The 14,769-nt window shown below is 41.2% G+C and overlaps 1 protein-coding gene and 1 long non-coding RNA gene across 6 annotated transcripts in view; one reads left to right on the top strand and one right to left on the bottom strand.

Moving 5' to 3' along the window:
- The window catches only part of LOC134293218 (uncharacterized), a 171,062-nt gene that overhangs the window by 51,273 nt on the left and 105,020 nt on the right, over positions 1–14,769 (bottom strand). The gene's annotated exons all lie outside the window — the stretch shown is intronic.
- The window catches only part of vezf1 (vascular endothelial zinc finger 1), a 33,945-nt gene continuing 24,689 nt past the window's right edge, over positions 5,514–14,769 (top strand). For 3 of the 5 annotated variants that reach the window (XM_062960123.1, XM_062960119.1, XM_062960122.1), the window contains exon 1: positions 5,515–5,901. In XM_062960123.1, coding sequence (XP_062816193.1) covers positions 5,869–5,901 — 33 coding nt within the window. In that variant the 5' untranslated portion in view covers positions 5,515–5,868. Of the gene's footprint in view, positions 5,902–14,769 lie in introns of all 5 variants that reach the window. The other 2 variants (XM_062960121.1, XM_062960118.1) reach the window with 1 other exon arrangement.

The raw sequence follows: 14,769 nt of genomic DNA, 5'->3' as shown, positions 1-14,769 counted from the left end.
AATTACTGTATTTACGAATTTAGCACCAAAATATCACGATATATTGAAAACATTGACTACAAAAATGCGTTGGATAATCCAGAATGTTGGATAAGCGAGTGTTGGATAAGTGAGATTCTACTGTATATATATTCGAGGAAGAAAAGCCAAATGTGACGTAAAATCAAATATTGTTAAAAAAAAACCACTCAGAGTGTATACTATTAAATATACTTTCTCAGAGACCTCACCCGACACTACAAGCTCTTGCATCTACTCAGGATTTGTCCTACACCGGTCAGGGCAGCCACTGGTAAGAAACCATTAACCTCCTGGGTTGTTGTGAATTTTCCAGGCTGTTCCAGAAGCATTCTCTCCTGATGTTTCACCCACATCTGTGGCAAACATCTTCAGAGGTTGTGAGGCCTGTTGGAAAACAAGGCAAGTGAAGTTTATATATCTGTGGAATCTCCAGGGTGGGAGAAAGAACTCATTGTCTGAGGGTTGTTGTATTTCTTTCGGGCTGCGTGGCCATGTTCCAGAAGTATGCCACACAGCCCGAAAGACATACAACAACTCTGTGATCCCGGCCATGAAAACCTTCGACAACATATTGAACTCATTGTCTTTTGGGACGTGACCAAGTTGGTCTACCCAAGGGGATTTGACCTGGATTGCTGGTGGAAACTGAGGAAAATGTGGAAACTGAGGTGTCTCCCACTGGTTCATCTAATCCAAGCCCTGCCAAAGAAACCATGGAACAGGAGCAAAGAGAAACAGCCGTGCCATTCTTAGACCTTGGACTTTATACGAACAAGACTGTATCTGATGACCAAGTGGAAGCTCAGTTGGTGCAAATCCACGGCCTCCGTTGCCAGGATATGTATTTCCTGTGGATAAGAAGAGGCATCTAAGTTTTCAACACAAATGGTTCAGCAGATTTCCCTGCTTGGCCGCCTACTTTCATCTACAAGGTGTGCTCTGGAAGTATGGTTTGGTGTTTGGAGGAGATGTGGGAGGTAAAGGTGGTCATCAGAAACTTGGTGCATTGGTTGCTAAAGCATTTTTGTGTGGTGGAGAAATGCAATAGAAGTCTTTTTCAAATTAGTTTTCTTAAAATACATCAATACTTTCAATTTCTTACATTTCACACTTAATTCATTGCAATCTATCTATCTATCTATCTATCTATCTATCTATCTATCTATCTATCTATCTATCTATCTATCTATCTATCTCTAGACTGTACCACTATCTTATGACCCTGCTCCCCATGGTTTTTTATTCTTACCTCTTTCTCACCCCGGGTTTTAACTTAGTGTTCATATGGCCCGCCCTGGTTTTTATTGCTTTTCTGATTTTGTGCTGTAATGTATATTATTATCTATTGTATTGTTTAACTGTGTTATGATGTTGTTGTTTTTATATTTTGTTATATTGTATTGTTCTGGGCATGGCCCCATGTAAGCCGCCCCCGAGTCCCCGTTGTGGAGATGGTGGCGGGGTATAAATAGTTTTATTATTATTATTATTATTATTATTATTATTATTATTATTATTATTATTATTATTATTATGTAAGAACGTCTATTTATCGTCAATCAATTCCAGTTTTATTGCTGTGTTTTGATATTTGATTGTTTTATCGGGCAAGGCCCCATGTAAGCCGCCCCGAGTCCCTTCGGGGAGATGGGGCGGGGTATAAAAATAAAGTTATTATTATTATTATTATTCCCCAATAACATTGGCCTGAAAAGCATTGCATTTAATAATGCCGTCCCAATGGTTGACTGCCAGAAAGGAATGTACTGAACAGGTGTTTTAAAATACAATAGAGTCTCATTTATCCAAGCTAAATGGGCCGGCAGAAGCTTGGATAAGCAAATATCTTCGATAATAAGGAGGGATTAAGGAAAAGCCTATTAAACATCAAATTAGGTTATGATTTTACAAATTAAGCACCAAAACATCATGTTATACAAATCTAACAGAAAAAGTAGTTCAATACACAGTAATGTTATGTTGTAATTCCTGTATTTACAAATTTAGCACCAAAATATCACGATATATTGAAAACACTAGCTGTGCCCGGCCACGCGTTGCTGTGGCGAAGTCTGGTGGTATGGGAAATAAAGTATTGAGGAATTGGTGGTAGTTAAGTAAAGGGTAAAGGTTTTCGCCTGACATTAAGTCCAGTCATGTCTGACTCTAGGAGTTGGTGCTCACCTCCATTTCTAAGCCGAAGAGCCAGCGTTGTCCGTAGACTCCTCCAAGGTCATGTGGCCATTGGCATGACTGCATGGAGCGCTGTTACCTTCTTGCCGGAGCAGTACCTATTCATCTACTCTCATTTGCATGTTTTCGAACTTCTGGGTTGGCAGAAGCTGGGGCTTTAGATAATCTATGGAAGAGGCCAAAGTGAAGCCTAACCCTGCCTGTCCCCTGGGCTGAGTTGGTTGCTAGGAGACCAAGTAGGTGAAGCTTAGCCTTCTAACTGGTAGCAATTGGATAAAAACAATTATTCCTCTCCCTCTAATTAGGACTTATTTTTCTTTTCTTTTTGTTGTATGAACGTAGAGGCATGGATGAGGGGTTGTGTTGCCAAGTTTAGTGTTTCTGGGATGTGTAGTTTTGTTGTTTTGTCCTAGGCTGAATTTTTTTTATCCTTTTTATATATAGACTAGCTGTGCCCGGCCAGGCGTTGCTGTGGCTTAGTCTGGTGGTGTTGGTCAGTCTACATTAGGTTGTATTGATGCTGTGACCTCCACCCTTCTTTATACTCACATTAGTAGTAGTATTTGAAGTCTGTTACCTTCTTCAATTTTTGTGTTGATTGATAATTGCTTGAGATCCCTGTTGTCTTTGGTTTGTTGTTAGTTGTAATGTCTGATTCTGCTGAGTGCGGTTTATATTTTTATTGTGGTTCAATAGTCTTTTTTTGTTTTACCTGTGTAGGTGTTTATTATTATTGTTGTTGTTGTGGTCATGAAGGTTGGATAAGTTAGATGCTACTGTATTGTTTTTTGGAGGCCCAGTGTAGCATTGACTGGCCTCTCAGCCTCAGTGCCTGGCTGTTTCTTGCCTGTGATGGTGTTGATTCTTATTGTTGTTGTTGTTGTCATTGTTATTATTGTAATTGTTTTTTTGGAGGCCAAGTGTGACTGTAGGGATTGGGGAGGTGGATGAGTTGTGTTGTCAAATGTTCTATTTGTTATAGTCACAATGCGTTGTTGTGAGTTTTGTGGGTCTGGATTGTGGTTTTGTGGTGTGGTTGTGTTGTTACAACTGAGAGGCAAGGCTTTTGTGTTGTGTTGCGAAGTTTTGTATTTCTGGGTCGTTTAGTTGTGTGCCAAGTTTTGTATTTCTGGGGCGTTTAGTTGTGTTGTTATAGTCACGATGCATTGTTGTGAGTTTTGTGGGTCCGGATTGTGGTTTTGTGGTGTGGTTGTGTTGTTACAATCGGGAGGGAATGCTTTTGTGTTGTGTTGCCAAGTTTCGTATTTCTGGGGCGTTTAGTTGTGTTGTTATAGTGATGATGCGTTGTTGTGAGTTTTGTGGGTCCGGTGTGGTTTTGTGGTGTGGTTGTGTTGTTACAACCGGGAGGCAAGGCTTTTGCATTGTTTTGCCAAGTTTTGTATTTCTGGGGCGTTTAGTTGTGTTGTTATAGTCATGATGCGTTGTTGTGAGTTTTGTGGGTCCGGATTGTGGTTTTGTGTTGTGGTTGTGTTCTGACAACTGGGAGGCAAGGCTTTTGCGTTGTGTTGTCAAATTTTGTATTTCTGGGGCGTTTTGTTGTGTTATAGTCACGATGCGTTGTTGTGAGTTTTGTGGGTCCGGATTGTGGTTTTGTGGTGTAGTTGTGTTGTACAATCGGGAGAAAAGGCTTTTGTGTTGTGTTGTCAAGTTTTGTATTTCTGGGACGTTTAGTTGTGTGCCAAGTTTCGTATTTCTGGGGCGTTTAGTTGTGTTGTTATAGTCACAATGCATTGTTGTGAGTTTTGTGGGTCCGGATTGTGGTTTTGTGGTGTAGTTGTGTTGTACAATCGGGAGAAAAGGCTTTTGTGTTGTGTTGTCAAGTTTTGTATTTCTGGGACGTTTAGTTGTGTGCCAAGTTTCGTATTTCTGGGGTGTTTAGTTGTGTTGTTATAGTCACAATGCATTGTTGTGAGTTTTGTGGGTCCGGATTGTGGTTTTGTGGTGAGGTTGTGTTGTTACAACCGGGAGGCAAGGTTTTTGCGTTGCGTTGTCAAGTTTTATATTTCTGGGGCGTTTAGTTGTGTGCCAAGTTTCGTATTTCTGGGACGTTTAGTTGTGTTGTTATAGTCACGATGCATTGTTGTGAGTTTTATGGGTCCGGATTGTGGTTTTGTGGTGTGGTTGTGTTGTTACAACCTGGAGGGAAGGCTTTTGCCTTGTGTTGCCAAGTTTCGTATTTCTGGGGCGTTTAGTTGTGTTGTTAGTCACGATGCGTTGTTGCGAGTTTTGTGGGTCCTGTGTGGTTTTGTGGTGTGGTTGTGTTGTTACAACTGGGAGGCAAGGCTTTTGCATTGTGTTGCCAAGTTTTGTATTTCTGGGGCGTTTAGTTGTGTTGTTATCGCATGATGCGTTGTTGTGAGTGTTGTGGGTCTGGATTGTGGTTTTGTGGTGTGGTTGTGTTGTTGTAACCTGGAGGCAAGCGTTTTGCATTGTGTTGCCAAATTTCGTATTTCTGGGATGTTTAGTTTTGTTGTTATAGTCACTGCGCCCGCAACTTTATCCTTTTATATATATATATATATATATATATATATATATATATATAGATAGATAGATAGATATAGATATAGATATAGATATAGATATAGATATAGATATAGATATAGATATAGATATAGATATATATATATATATATATATATATAGATTGACTACAAAAATGGCTTGGATAATCCAGAAGCTTGGATAAGTGAGACTCTACTGTACAGGATGAATTCATCCCTGTCTCCCTCAATATTGTGTCCTTTGGAGGAAAACTGTCCTGTATGAAGTCTTCTGAGGAGAAAATGAGGGCACTATTCTTGGGATGGCCGCCTTTTCTCTTGTTTCCATTGCTAGGCCCAAAACAAAATCCGCATTTTGAGGAAAAGAACAGGAAAAGCAGACTTGGGATGCTTTCTTTTTCTTTTGGACAGGAATCCCTCTTGGCTGCAGGTCTTTCCCCTCGAGGGGGAAACTCCATCCTTCGCGGCCTCCTCCATCTTCTGAGGTAAAAAAAAAAAGATCCCTCCATCTCCCCCCATTTTCTCTCAGCAGCGGCCTGAGGAGAGCGGGATGTTCCATTCCGCGCCTTGGAGGGGGAGCCGTCTGACAGGACCTCCTCGTTTGTTTCCTCTGAGGGAACCTTTCGCTTGGAATGTCCCCACACGTTTATGATTCGGATTGATTCAATCTCGACCCGGATCTAGGGTGATTAGGAAGCGGTTTAGTTTAGATTCCCCCTCGCTTTGGATTTTGGGTTCCCCCTATTTGGTTGAATGGTACGCCCCAAGGGTTAGCGGAAGCGCGGCGGCGGTGGCGCTGCCATGTTGAGTCGCCTCCGCCTCCGCCTCCTCCGCCGCCGCTTGTGCTTTGTTGTCGGCTCCATGTAGCTGAAGGCCCGGGGGAAGGAAAGAAGGAAGGAAGGAAAGAAGGAAAGAAGGAGGAGGGCGGGCCGGAGAGAAGCCCGACGCCGCCGCCGCCTCAGAAAAAAAGACCAGGCCGCAGGGCCTGAGGAGAAACCGCACCAAGAAGAAGAAGAGGAGGAGGAGGAGACCCAGTTCAATCTTTCTATCTCTCCGAATAGGACAAGGAAGAGGCATTATTTTCTCCCCATTCTTCCCCTCCTTTTTGGCCTCCCCGCTCCTCTCAGCCATGGAGGCCAATTGGACCGCGTTCCTCTTTCAGGTGAGGAGGGAAGAGCAATGGAGAACCGCTCGGTGAAGGAAAATAAGACCCATTTCGGGGGGGGGGGACGGCAACGGCAACGTGCGCGCTCCCGCTCCTCATCCCCCCCTCAAAAGGGGAATGGAGGCCGGCTCTGTCTGTCTGTCTATCTATCTGTCAGCAGCAGCGAGAGCCCCCCCTTTTGCCCCCCTCCCCATTACTAGGGGGAGGAAGAGGAGGGGAAAGTCTCTGGCCAGGCCTTCCTTTTCTCCCTCCATCCTTCCCTCGCTTCTCTATGGGAGGCCGGCTGGAGCGCGCCCTTTCTCCCCCCCCCCCCCAAATCCTGATCCCTTCCTTTCTTCCCCCTCTCCCCATCTTCATCATCATCCCCCCCACTGAAAGCATCGTTATTTTTCTCTTCATCCCCAACAGACACTAACTTATATTCTTTTTTTGTTATTTGCCCTTTTCCCTGAAATTCATCATTATCTCCCCCCCCCAAATCTATATTGAGCATGTGATCAGATCATAATATGAATAAACATAACAGTTCAAATAATAAATGTAAGGCCTTCTCGCGGACCCCCCCCCCCCCCCCCACTACATGCCTACCCCATAGCTTCATCACTATCCTTACCTTCCCCCCAATATACACTAACTTATATTCTTTTTTTGTTATTTGCCCTTTTCCCTGAAATTCATCATTATCTCCCCCCCCCCCCCCTCCCAATCTATACTAACTTATTTTCTTCTTTTGGTTATCTCTTCTTTCCCCCATAGCAGTAGGGTAGCCAGGATTTTGATTGGGGGGGGGGGGCTGAGTCTGGGTGAGACAGGATCTACCCTAGCAAACCTTTCCTATCATTATCCTAATAACCCCATGCATATGGGATATATTGAGCATGGTGATCAGATCATGATATGAATAAACATAACGGTTCCTTCTCGCTGACCCCCCCCCCTCCCCGCTACATGCCTGCCCCATAGCTTCATCACTAACCTTACCTTCCCCCAAATATACACTAACTTATATTCTTTCTTTGATTACTTTTCACTGAAATAGCTTCATCATTATCTCCCCTCCCTCAATCTATACTAACTTATTTTCTCCTTTTGGTTATCTCTTCTTTCCCTCATAGCAGTAGGGTAGCCAGGATTTTGATTGGGGGGGGGGGGGGGGCGAGTCTGGGTGAGACAGGATCTACCCTAGCAAACCTTTCCTATCATTATCCCAATAACCCCATGCATATTTATTTATTTATTTACAGTATTTATATTCCGCCCTTCTCACCCCGAAGGGGACTCAGGGCGGATCACATTACACATATAAGGCAAACATTCAATGCCTTAACATAATATGGGATAATATGGGATATATTGAGCATGGTGATCAGATCATGATATGAATAAACATAACAGTTCAAATAATAAATGTAAGGCCTTCTCGCGCCCCCCCCCCCCCACTACATGCCTACCCCATAGCTTCATCACTATCCTTACTTTCCCCCCAATATACACTAACTTATTTCAGGGAAAAGGGCAAATAACAAAAAAAAGAACTTATATTCTTTTCTTTTTTTTGTTATTTGCCCTTTTCCCTGAAATTCATCATTATCTCCCCCCCCCCCCCCAAATCTATATTGAGCATGGTGATCAGATCATAATATGAATAAACATAACAGTTCAAATAATAAATGTAAGGCCTTCTCGCGGACCCCCCCCCCCACTACATGCCTACCCCATAGCTTCATCACTATCCTTACCTTCCCCCCAATATACACTAACTTATTTCAGGGAAAAGGGCAAATAACAAAAAAAAAAAGAAAAGAACTTATATTCTTTTTTTTTGTTATTTGCCCTTTTCCCTGAAATTCATCATTATCTCTCTCCCCCCTAATCTATACTAACTTATTTTCTTCTTTTGGTTATCTCTTTCCCCCATAGCAGTAGGGTAGCCAGGATTTTGATTGGGGGGGGGGGGCTGAGTCTGGGTGAGACAGGATCTACTCTAGCAAACCTTTCCTATCATTATCCCAATAACTCCATGCATATGGGATATATTGAGCATGTTATGAATAAACATAACGGTTCAAATAATAAATGTAAGGCCTTCTCAAGGACCCCCCCACTACATGCCTACCCCATAGCTTCATCACTATCCTTACCTTCCCCCCCAATATACACTAACTTATATTCTTTTTTTTATTTGCCCTTTTCCCTGAAATTCATCATTATCTCCCTCCTCCCCCCCCCCCCCAATCTATACTAACTTATTTTCTTCTTTTCGTTATCTCTTCTTTCCCCCATAGCAGTAAGGTAGCCAGGATTTTGATTTGGGGGGGGAGGGGGCTGAGACAGGATCTACCCTAGCAAACCTTTCCTATCATTATCCTAATAACCCCATGCATATGGGATATATTGAGCATGGTGATCAGATCATGATATGAATAAACACAATGGTTCAAATAATAAATGTAAGGCCTTCTCGCAGACCCACCCACCCCCACTACATGCCTACCCCATAGCTTCATCACTATCCTTACCTTCCCCCCTATATACACTAACTTATATTCTTTCTTTGGTTACTTTTCACTGAAATAGCTTCATCATTATCTCCCCCATTATATACTATCTTATTTTCTTCTTTTGGTTACCTTTTCTTTCCCCCATAGCTTCATCACTATCCTTACCTTCCACCCAATATACACTAACTTATTTTCTTCTTTTGGTTACCTTTTCTTTCCCCCATAGCTTCATCACTACCCATTTCCCCTCCCCTCCCCTAATACACACTAACTTATGTTCTTTTTTTGTTCTCTCCCACCCCATCAGTATTATTCACCCACAAAATGGCTTCAACAGTGATCTTTCTCTCCCCTCTCAGCTTACACTCCCCCCCCCCCATAGCTTCATTGCTACCCTCCTAGCATACACTAACTTATCCCCATAGCTTCATCACTAGCCTTACCTTCCTCCCAATATACACTAATTTATATACTTTCTTTGGTTACTTTTCACTGAAATAGGTTCATCATTATCACACCCCCCCCCCCCCAAATATATAGAAACTTATTTTCTTCTTTTGGTTACCTCTTCTTTCCCCCATAGCTTCATCACTATCCATCTCCCCTTCCCCCCAATACACACTAACTTATGTTCTTTTTTTTGTTCTTTCCCCCATGAGTATCATTATTCACCCCCAAAATGGCTTCATCAGTTATCTTTCTCTCCCCCTCCCAGCTTACACTATCTTACTCCCCATAGCTTGATTGCTACACTCATGGCTTACACTAATCTATCCCCATAGCTTCATTACTATCATCTCCCCCCAGCTTATACTAACATACTCCCATAGCTTCATCACTATCCTCCCCCCCCCCCCAATATATACTAACTTATATTATTTCTTTGGTTACTTCTCACTTCTCCCGGAAATAGCTTCATCATTATCCCCCCCCCCCCCCCCGCAATATTTACTAACTTATTCTCTTCTTTTTTGTTACCTCTTCTCTCCCTCCAGCTTGTTATCCTTCTCTCCCCCTCCCAGCTTACAGTAACTTACCCCCCATAGCTTCATCACTATCCTTCTAATTATTTCTTGTTAACTTTTTCCTTTCCCAAAATTGTTTCATCATTAACTTCCTCCAACTTACCTATTTTCTTTCTTTTTTATCATCTCTTCCTCTCAATACATTGTTTTCTTTCTCCCAATATATTCTAACTTATTTTCTTCTTCTTTTGACTACCTCTTCTTTCCCCCATAGCTTTCATCACTATCCTTCTCCCTTTTCTGGCATTGTCATTATTCACCTGCAATATGACTTCATCAGTTATCTTTCTCTCCCCCCAACTTACACTCACTTACCCCCCATGGCTTCATCACTGTCCTTACCCCCCCCCCATACACTAACATATTATTTTTTTGTTCTCTCCTCCCATCGTTATCATTATCCAAAATAGCTTCATCAGTTATTTATCTCCCCCTCCCAGCTTAAACTAACTTACCCGCCATAATTTCAGCACTATTCTTCTCCCCAATATACACTAATTTGTATTGTTTTTGTTCTCCCATCATTATCATTATTCACTCCCAAATGGCTTTATCAGTTGTCTTTCTCCTCCCAGATTACACTAATTTACCCCCCCCCCCATAACTTCATCACTATCCTCTCCCAGCTTACACTAACTTACCTCTATAGCTTCATCATTATCTTTCTCCCCAATATACACTTTAAAAAATGGTTCCCTCTTCCATTTCTCCCCCAAACAGCATCATTATCTCTCCCCCTCCCAACATACATTTAACTTATTTTATTCCTTCGTTTTTTATCACCTCTTCTCCCCCCTCCCCCCATCTTCCCATCCCGCCCTTTTGAAAGGGAGGGGAGGGAAATAATCGGCTTTACTGTGATGGTTTTTTGTTTGTTTCGCATGGGGCCTCCCCCCCCCCCCCCAGTCACTATTCGATTATTTGAAAAGTGTTCTCCAGGATGTGTGTTTAAGGGCTTTTTTTTTCCTTTTTTTGCTGCGCTTGACTCATCTCTTTGTTTTTCCTCTCTTCCCTTCTTCTTCTTTCTCTCCTGCCCCAAGTTCTGCACAGTATGCAAAGTTTAAAGGAAAACCCTGCTCATTCATTCTTCAAAATGTCCCCTAGATTTTTAGGACTGGAAGGAGCTCCGTTCCTCGCTGAGACCATTGTGAACGTATTCTGGCCTCCCTGTTTGTTTTGTTTGTGTCTGATTCTACATTCTTCAGCTTTTTTCCTCCCTTCACAGATTTTAGGATTGTTTTACTAATTTGCTAGACACCTCCCTCTTTTAAGTCTTCTGTGCATTCTTCTCTTCCACACAATTTTAGTAATAAAATAATAAACTTTATTTGTATCCCGCCCCATTTCCCCAGAGGGACTGGGGCAGCTTACTTTTTCAATCTTCAGCCCTTTCTCTTCTCCAAGTGTAGGATGTTTAATTGATTCCCAGAAGATTATGTCTATCTATACGCCTTTCTTCCCCACCCAACCTTTTGCAGCTTCTTTCCCTGTTTTAGTGAGAATTCAGAATGCTTCACTTCACTCATTTTTGCCTCTTCTCCATCTTGTGTGCTTCTCTCTCCCTGCTGTTCATTTGCTGCTGTATTTTTCTTTTCTTCCTTCTCTCTTTGGGATTTCTGTCCATCCCATCTGTGTGTACCCCCCCAATGCACTATTGCCTCCATCTCTAGTACCATCTTGTTTGAGTGTATTCATGCAGGAATTAATTCTCAGATTTTATAATTTTGCTGCCTTCTATTAAAAAGTGCCTGTTTTCTCCTCATCCAGTTTATTTCTCTTACTTTAATCTTTTTTCCACATCTCTTATTGCTCCTGTTCCTTTAGTCTTTGAGGTGTTATAGGACCTTGACTGGGGGTATTTTGTAACAGATCAGCACAATTACTCTGGTATTCTTTGGTTTGTGGTTGCTGCTTCTGCATCTTCTGCATAATGTTGCTACTGATGGTTACCCCCTTCTGTGGCAGCCTTTTTACCTGTCTGTTTTCCTGATTTTTCATTGTGTGTTTTGCTTTTATTCCCATACTTGCGTATTACATATGTTATTCCATTTTGCTCTCTTCTGTTTTTCATTTTTCTGTTACCCTATTCATTTCTGCTTTCATCATTACAAAATTGTTCCCTTAGTTTCCCTTTTGATCCCCTACATTGTAATCCTCCATTATTATTTTAGTGTGCTCAACTGTGTTTTTTCTTTCCCTTAGTTCTCATATTTTCAATTTTCATAGCATCATATCCTATATGATTTCTTGTTTGGTTTCTTTTTCCTTTTATTTCCAAAGCCCCTCTTCTCCCTATTTCAAAAACCACTTTTTCTACTCAGTATTCTTTTGTTCTACTCCCTTCCATAAAAATACTGTTATCCCAGTAGCTGTTTTATGTTTCCTATTCTGTCACATAAAGGCCTTCTGTATTTTCTGCTTGTGTTTGTCACTCTCCCATTGGCGAGGGAAAACTGCATCACCGCATTCTGAAAAATATATCAGTTGGCCCTGCATGGAAATTAAATTGGTTTGAACAAGCCTTAAGGACATACCGTGCATTAATTTTCAGGCTGGGCCTTTTATTGCCATATAGGTCAGGAATCTCACCTGTATAAGAGATGAAACAGTGAGCTACTTTGAGGAGAGAGCGTGTTAATAGAGTTATTATCTGGAACTGGTTGACTTAACAAGAAAATGTTGGGGTAAATCGTGTGCAGTGATGGTGGCAGTGGGAAGAACCTTTTCACTTTCTAACAGATTTGCTCATTTAAACCTGGTTTCTGAGACTATTTACCCAGAATAAAATTCTACAGATGGCTGTCATCAGATCAGGGTGTGAGAGAAAGGTAAACAGCTCAAGCTATTCTCTCCCCACCATCACTAAAAAATTAAAACTCTTAAGAGGTGTTAACGATGGTAGGGTATAATGTGGCTAAATTGATGCCACATAGCTTGCAGCTTGAGTCACTTGGAAGCATTAATCTTCTGTCAGGAATGCAGCTTGCTTGACTGTTTCTTCCCCAACATCTACAATTCAAAGGAATGTAGATTCTCTCTCTTTTTTTAAGCTTAAAAATTGTGTTCTAATTGCAGTACTCCTTTTCCTCTGCATCTCTCCTGAAAGTAAAATGATCTTTTTGGCAAATTAAAAGCCTGTGACATTCATCTGTTCAGTTTTCAAAAATCCAAAGCGTGATTCCAGTTTGAAAACATGAAGCAAAGGGATAAATCTGAGACAAATGTACTGCAGTGTTTCTCTTCTCAAGGAAAAAAAAAGCCACTCTCTTCCAAGTACAAAGATGAGTCACAGGCTTAGGTGCCCATTTTCTGGAAGCAGACTTAGAACACGCTCTTGAAAACAAAGTGCATTTGAGCATATGGATGACTAGTAAAAAAGTTTTTGGTGTGGTCGATCTTTGCATTGTAGTATACTAGGTACTGTATTAAATATTTTGCCAGCAATGTTATTTATGCAGGCCCGTTGTAGATTTAATCACTTCCCCTATTTTGAGATTTGAGCATTATTAATGTTAATGAAACGGCATTTCTATTTCCAGGGTTAGGGGCAACCCCTCCTTCACCTACTGTATTTGTCATGTATTTGAAGCAGCAATTGCAGTTGCTGAGTCCAAGAATATAATAAATTATTAATTTGGGGCTGAGTTGATCCTCTATATAGCTAAATTAAAATCTGGGATGGGGACTGTCCATAAACGGACTATTATTAGGCTGGATGGGAATTGTAGTCCAGTTTGTGAGTTGGACTGTGGTTCTGGAGGCTAGGGTTCAACTCCCTGCTCAGCCATGGCAATCCACTGAGTGACCTTGGGGTGACTCACATACTCTGCCTCAAAGGAGAAGGCAAAAGCAAACCCCCTCTGAACAAATCTTACCAAGTTTTTAAAACCCTGTGGTAGGCTGACCCTAGGGTTGCCATACGTCAGAAATAATTTGAAGGCACACCAGCAATAAACAACAGCACATTTCTGGAAGGCTGTGTGATTCCCGCCCCTGCAGCAGGTTCATTTGCCTAAATATCCATGATCCATTTGTGTTAGTTTTGTAATAGAACTTTTAAAAAGTCCATCAGAAGTCCTTCAGCCTCATAACAAAGCTAATAATGGTCTCTAGTGCAGTCTTCCCCAACCTGGAATTCCCATCATCCCTGCCCACTGGCTGGTGCTGGTAGGAGTTGTACTCCACAACATCTGGAGAGAACTAACTCAGCAAATGATATGTTGATATGTTTGGAAGATACTTTAATCCTCACTTTGTAGCTCTGTTTTGATAGTAAGCTAAAACAAATATCAAAGAAGACATAATATCTCTTCCATTTTATTTCCCAGCTAAGAAACTAATAAGGTTGTTGTGTGTTTTCCGGGCTGTATGGCCATGTTCTTCTGGCTGGAAAACATACAACAACCCTGTGATTCCAGCCATGAAAGCCTTTGACAACACTAAGAACTAATAATTTTAGAACACCACCATACCAGACATCGTTGAGTTCTTTGTTTACAATCATAAACTATATGGATACAAATATTTTGCCTCTTTATATTTATCTTTTTAGAAAACCTGATGTGCAAGATTTCAGTCTCTGGGTAAAAGTCTGATAAACTCCTGCTTTTAGGCACATTGATTTCATTCCTGTGATAAAGTGTGTTATACTGAAGTCAGATGCAGGTTTTATACCTGAATAACTTTTGTCTTCAAAGTACAGGTTGCATGTTAATAAGGAAGATAACCATCTAATGGCACAATCAAGGTATGACTCACTGATGCTAATTAGCTGCTCTGACATCAAGGCTTCAGTGCAGAAAACAAAAAAAAAATCTTTGCCTCTGGCAATGTACATTCAGAATGCTAAATCTTCCACCTGGGGTCATGCAGCGTTTGGTTATAGCAGGATAGAAAGTTGAATTGTGGGTTGGGCCAAATACAACAACTTTATAAGTGAAAAAATAAATGGTGCCAGAAAAGATGGCCAGGGCTTATTTTATTCATATCATCACTTACCATTTAGTTTTTTCTGAAGACCTGAGTGCAAGGAATTTTCCCTTTTGGAGAAAACAATGCAGATTAACTCGATTTAGCAAACTGGTATGGTTGGCTGTCTCAAGCTCCACCTATATACATTACACAAACAATACAGTAGAGTCTCACTTATCCAAGACTCGCTTATCCAACGTTCTGGATTATCCAACACATTTTTGTAGTCAATGTTTTCAATATATCATGATATTTTGGTGCTAAATTTGTAAATACAGTAATTACAACATAACATTACTGTGTATTGAACTACTTTTTCTGTCAAATTTGTTGTATAACATGATGTTTTGGTGCTTAATTTGTAAAAT

Source organism: Anolis carolinensis, unplaced genomic scaffold (genome assembly GCF_035594765.1).
Source record: "Anolis carolinensis isolate JA03-04 unplaced genomic scaffold, rAnoCar3.1.pri scaffold_7, whole genome shotgun sequence".
Lineage (NCBI taxonomy): Eukaryota > Metazoa > Chordata > Lepidosauria > Squamata > Dactyloidae > Anolis > Anolis carolinensis.
This window is presented reverse-complemented; position numbering and strand designations above follow the sequence as displayed.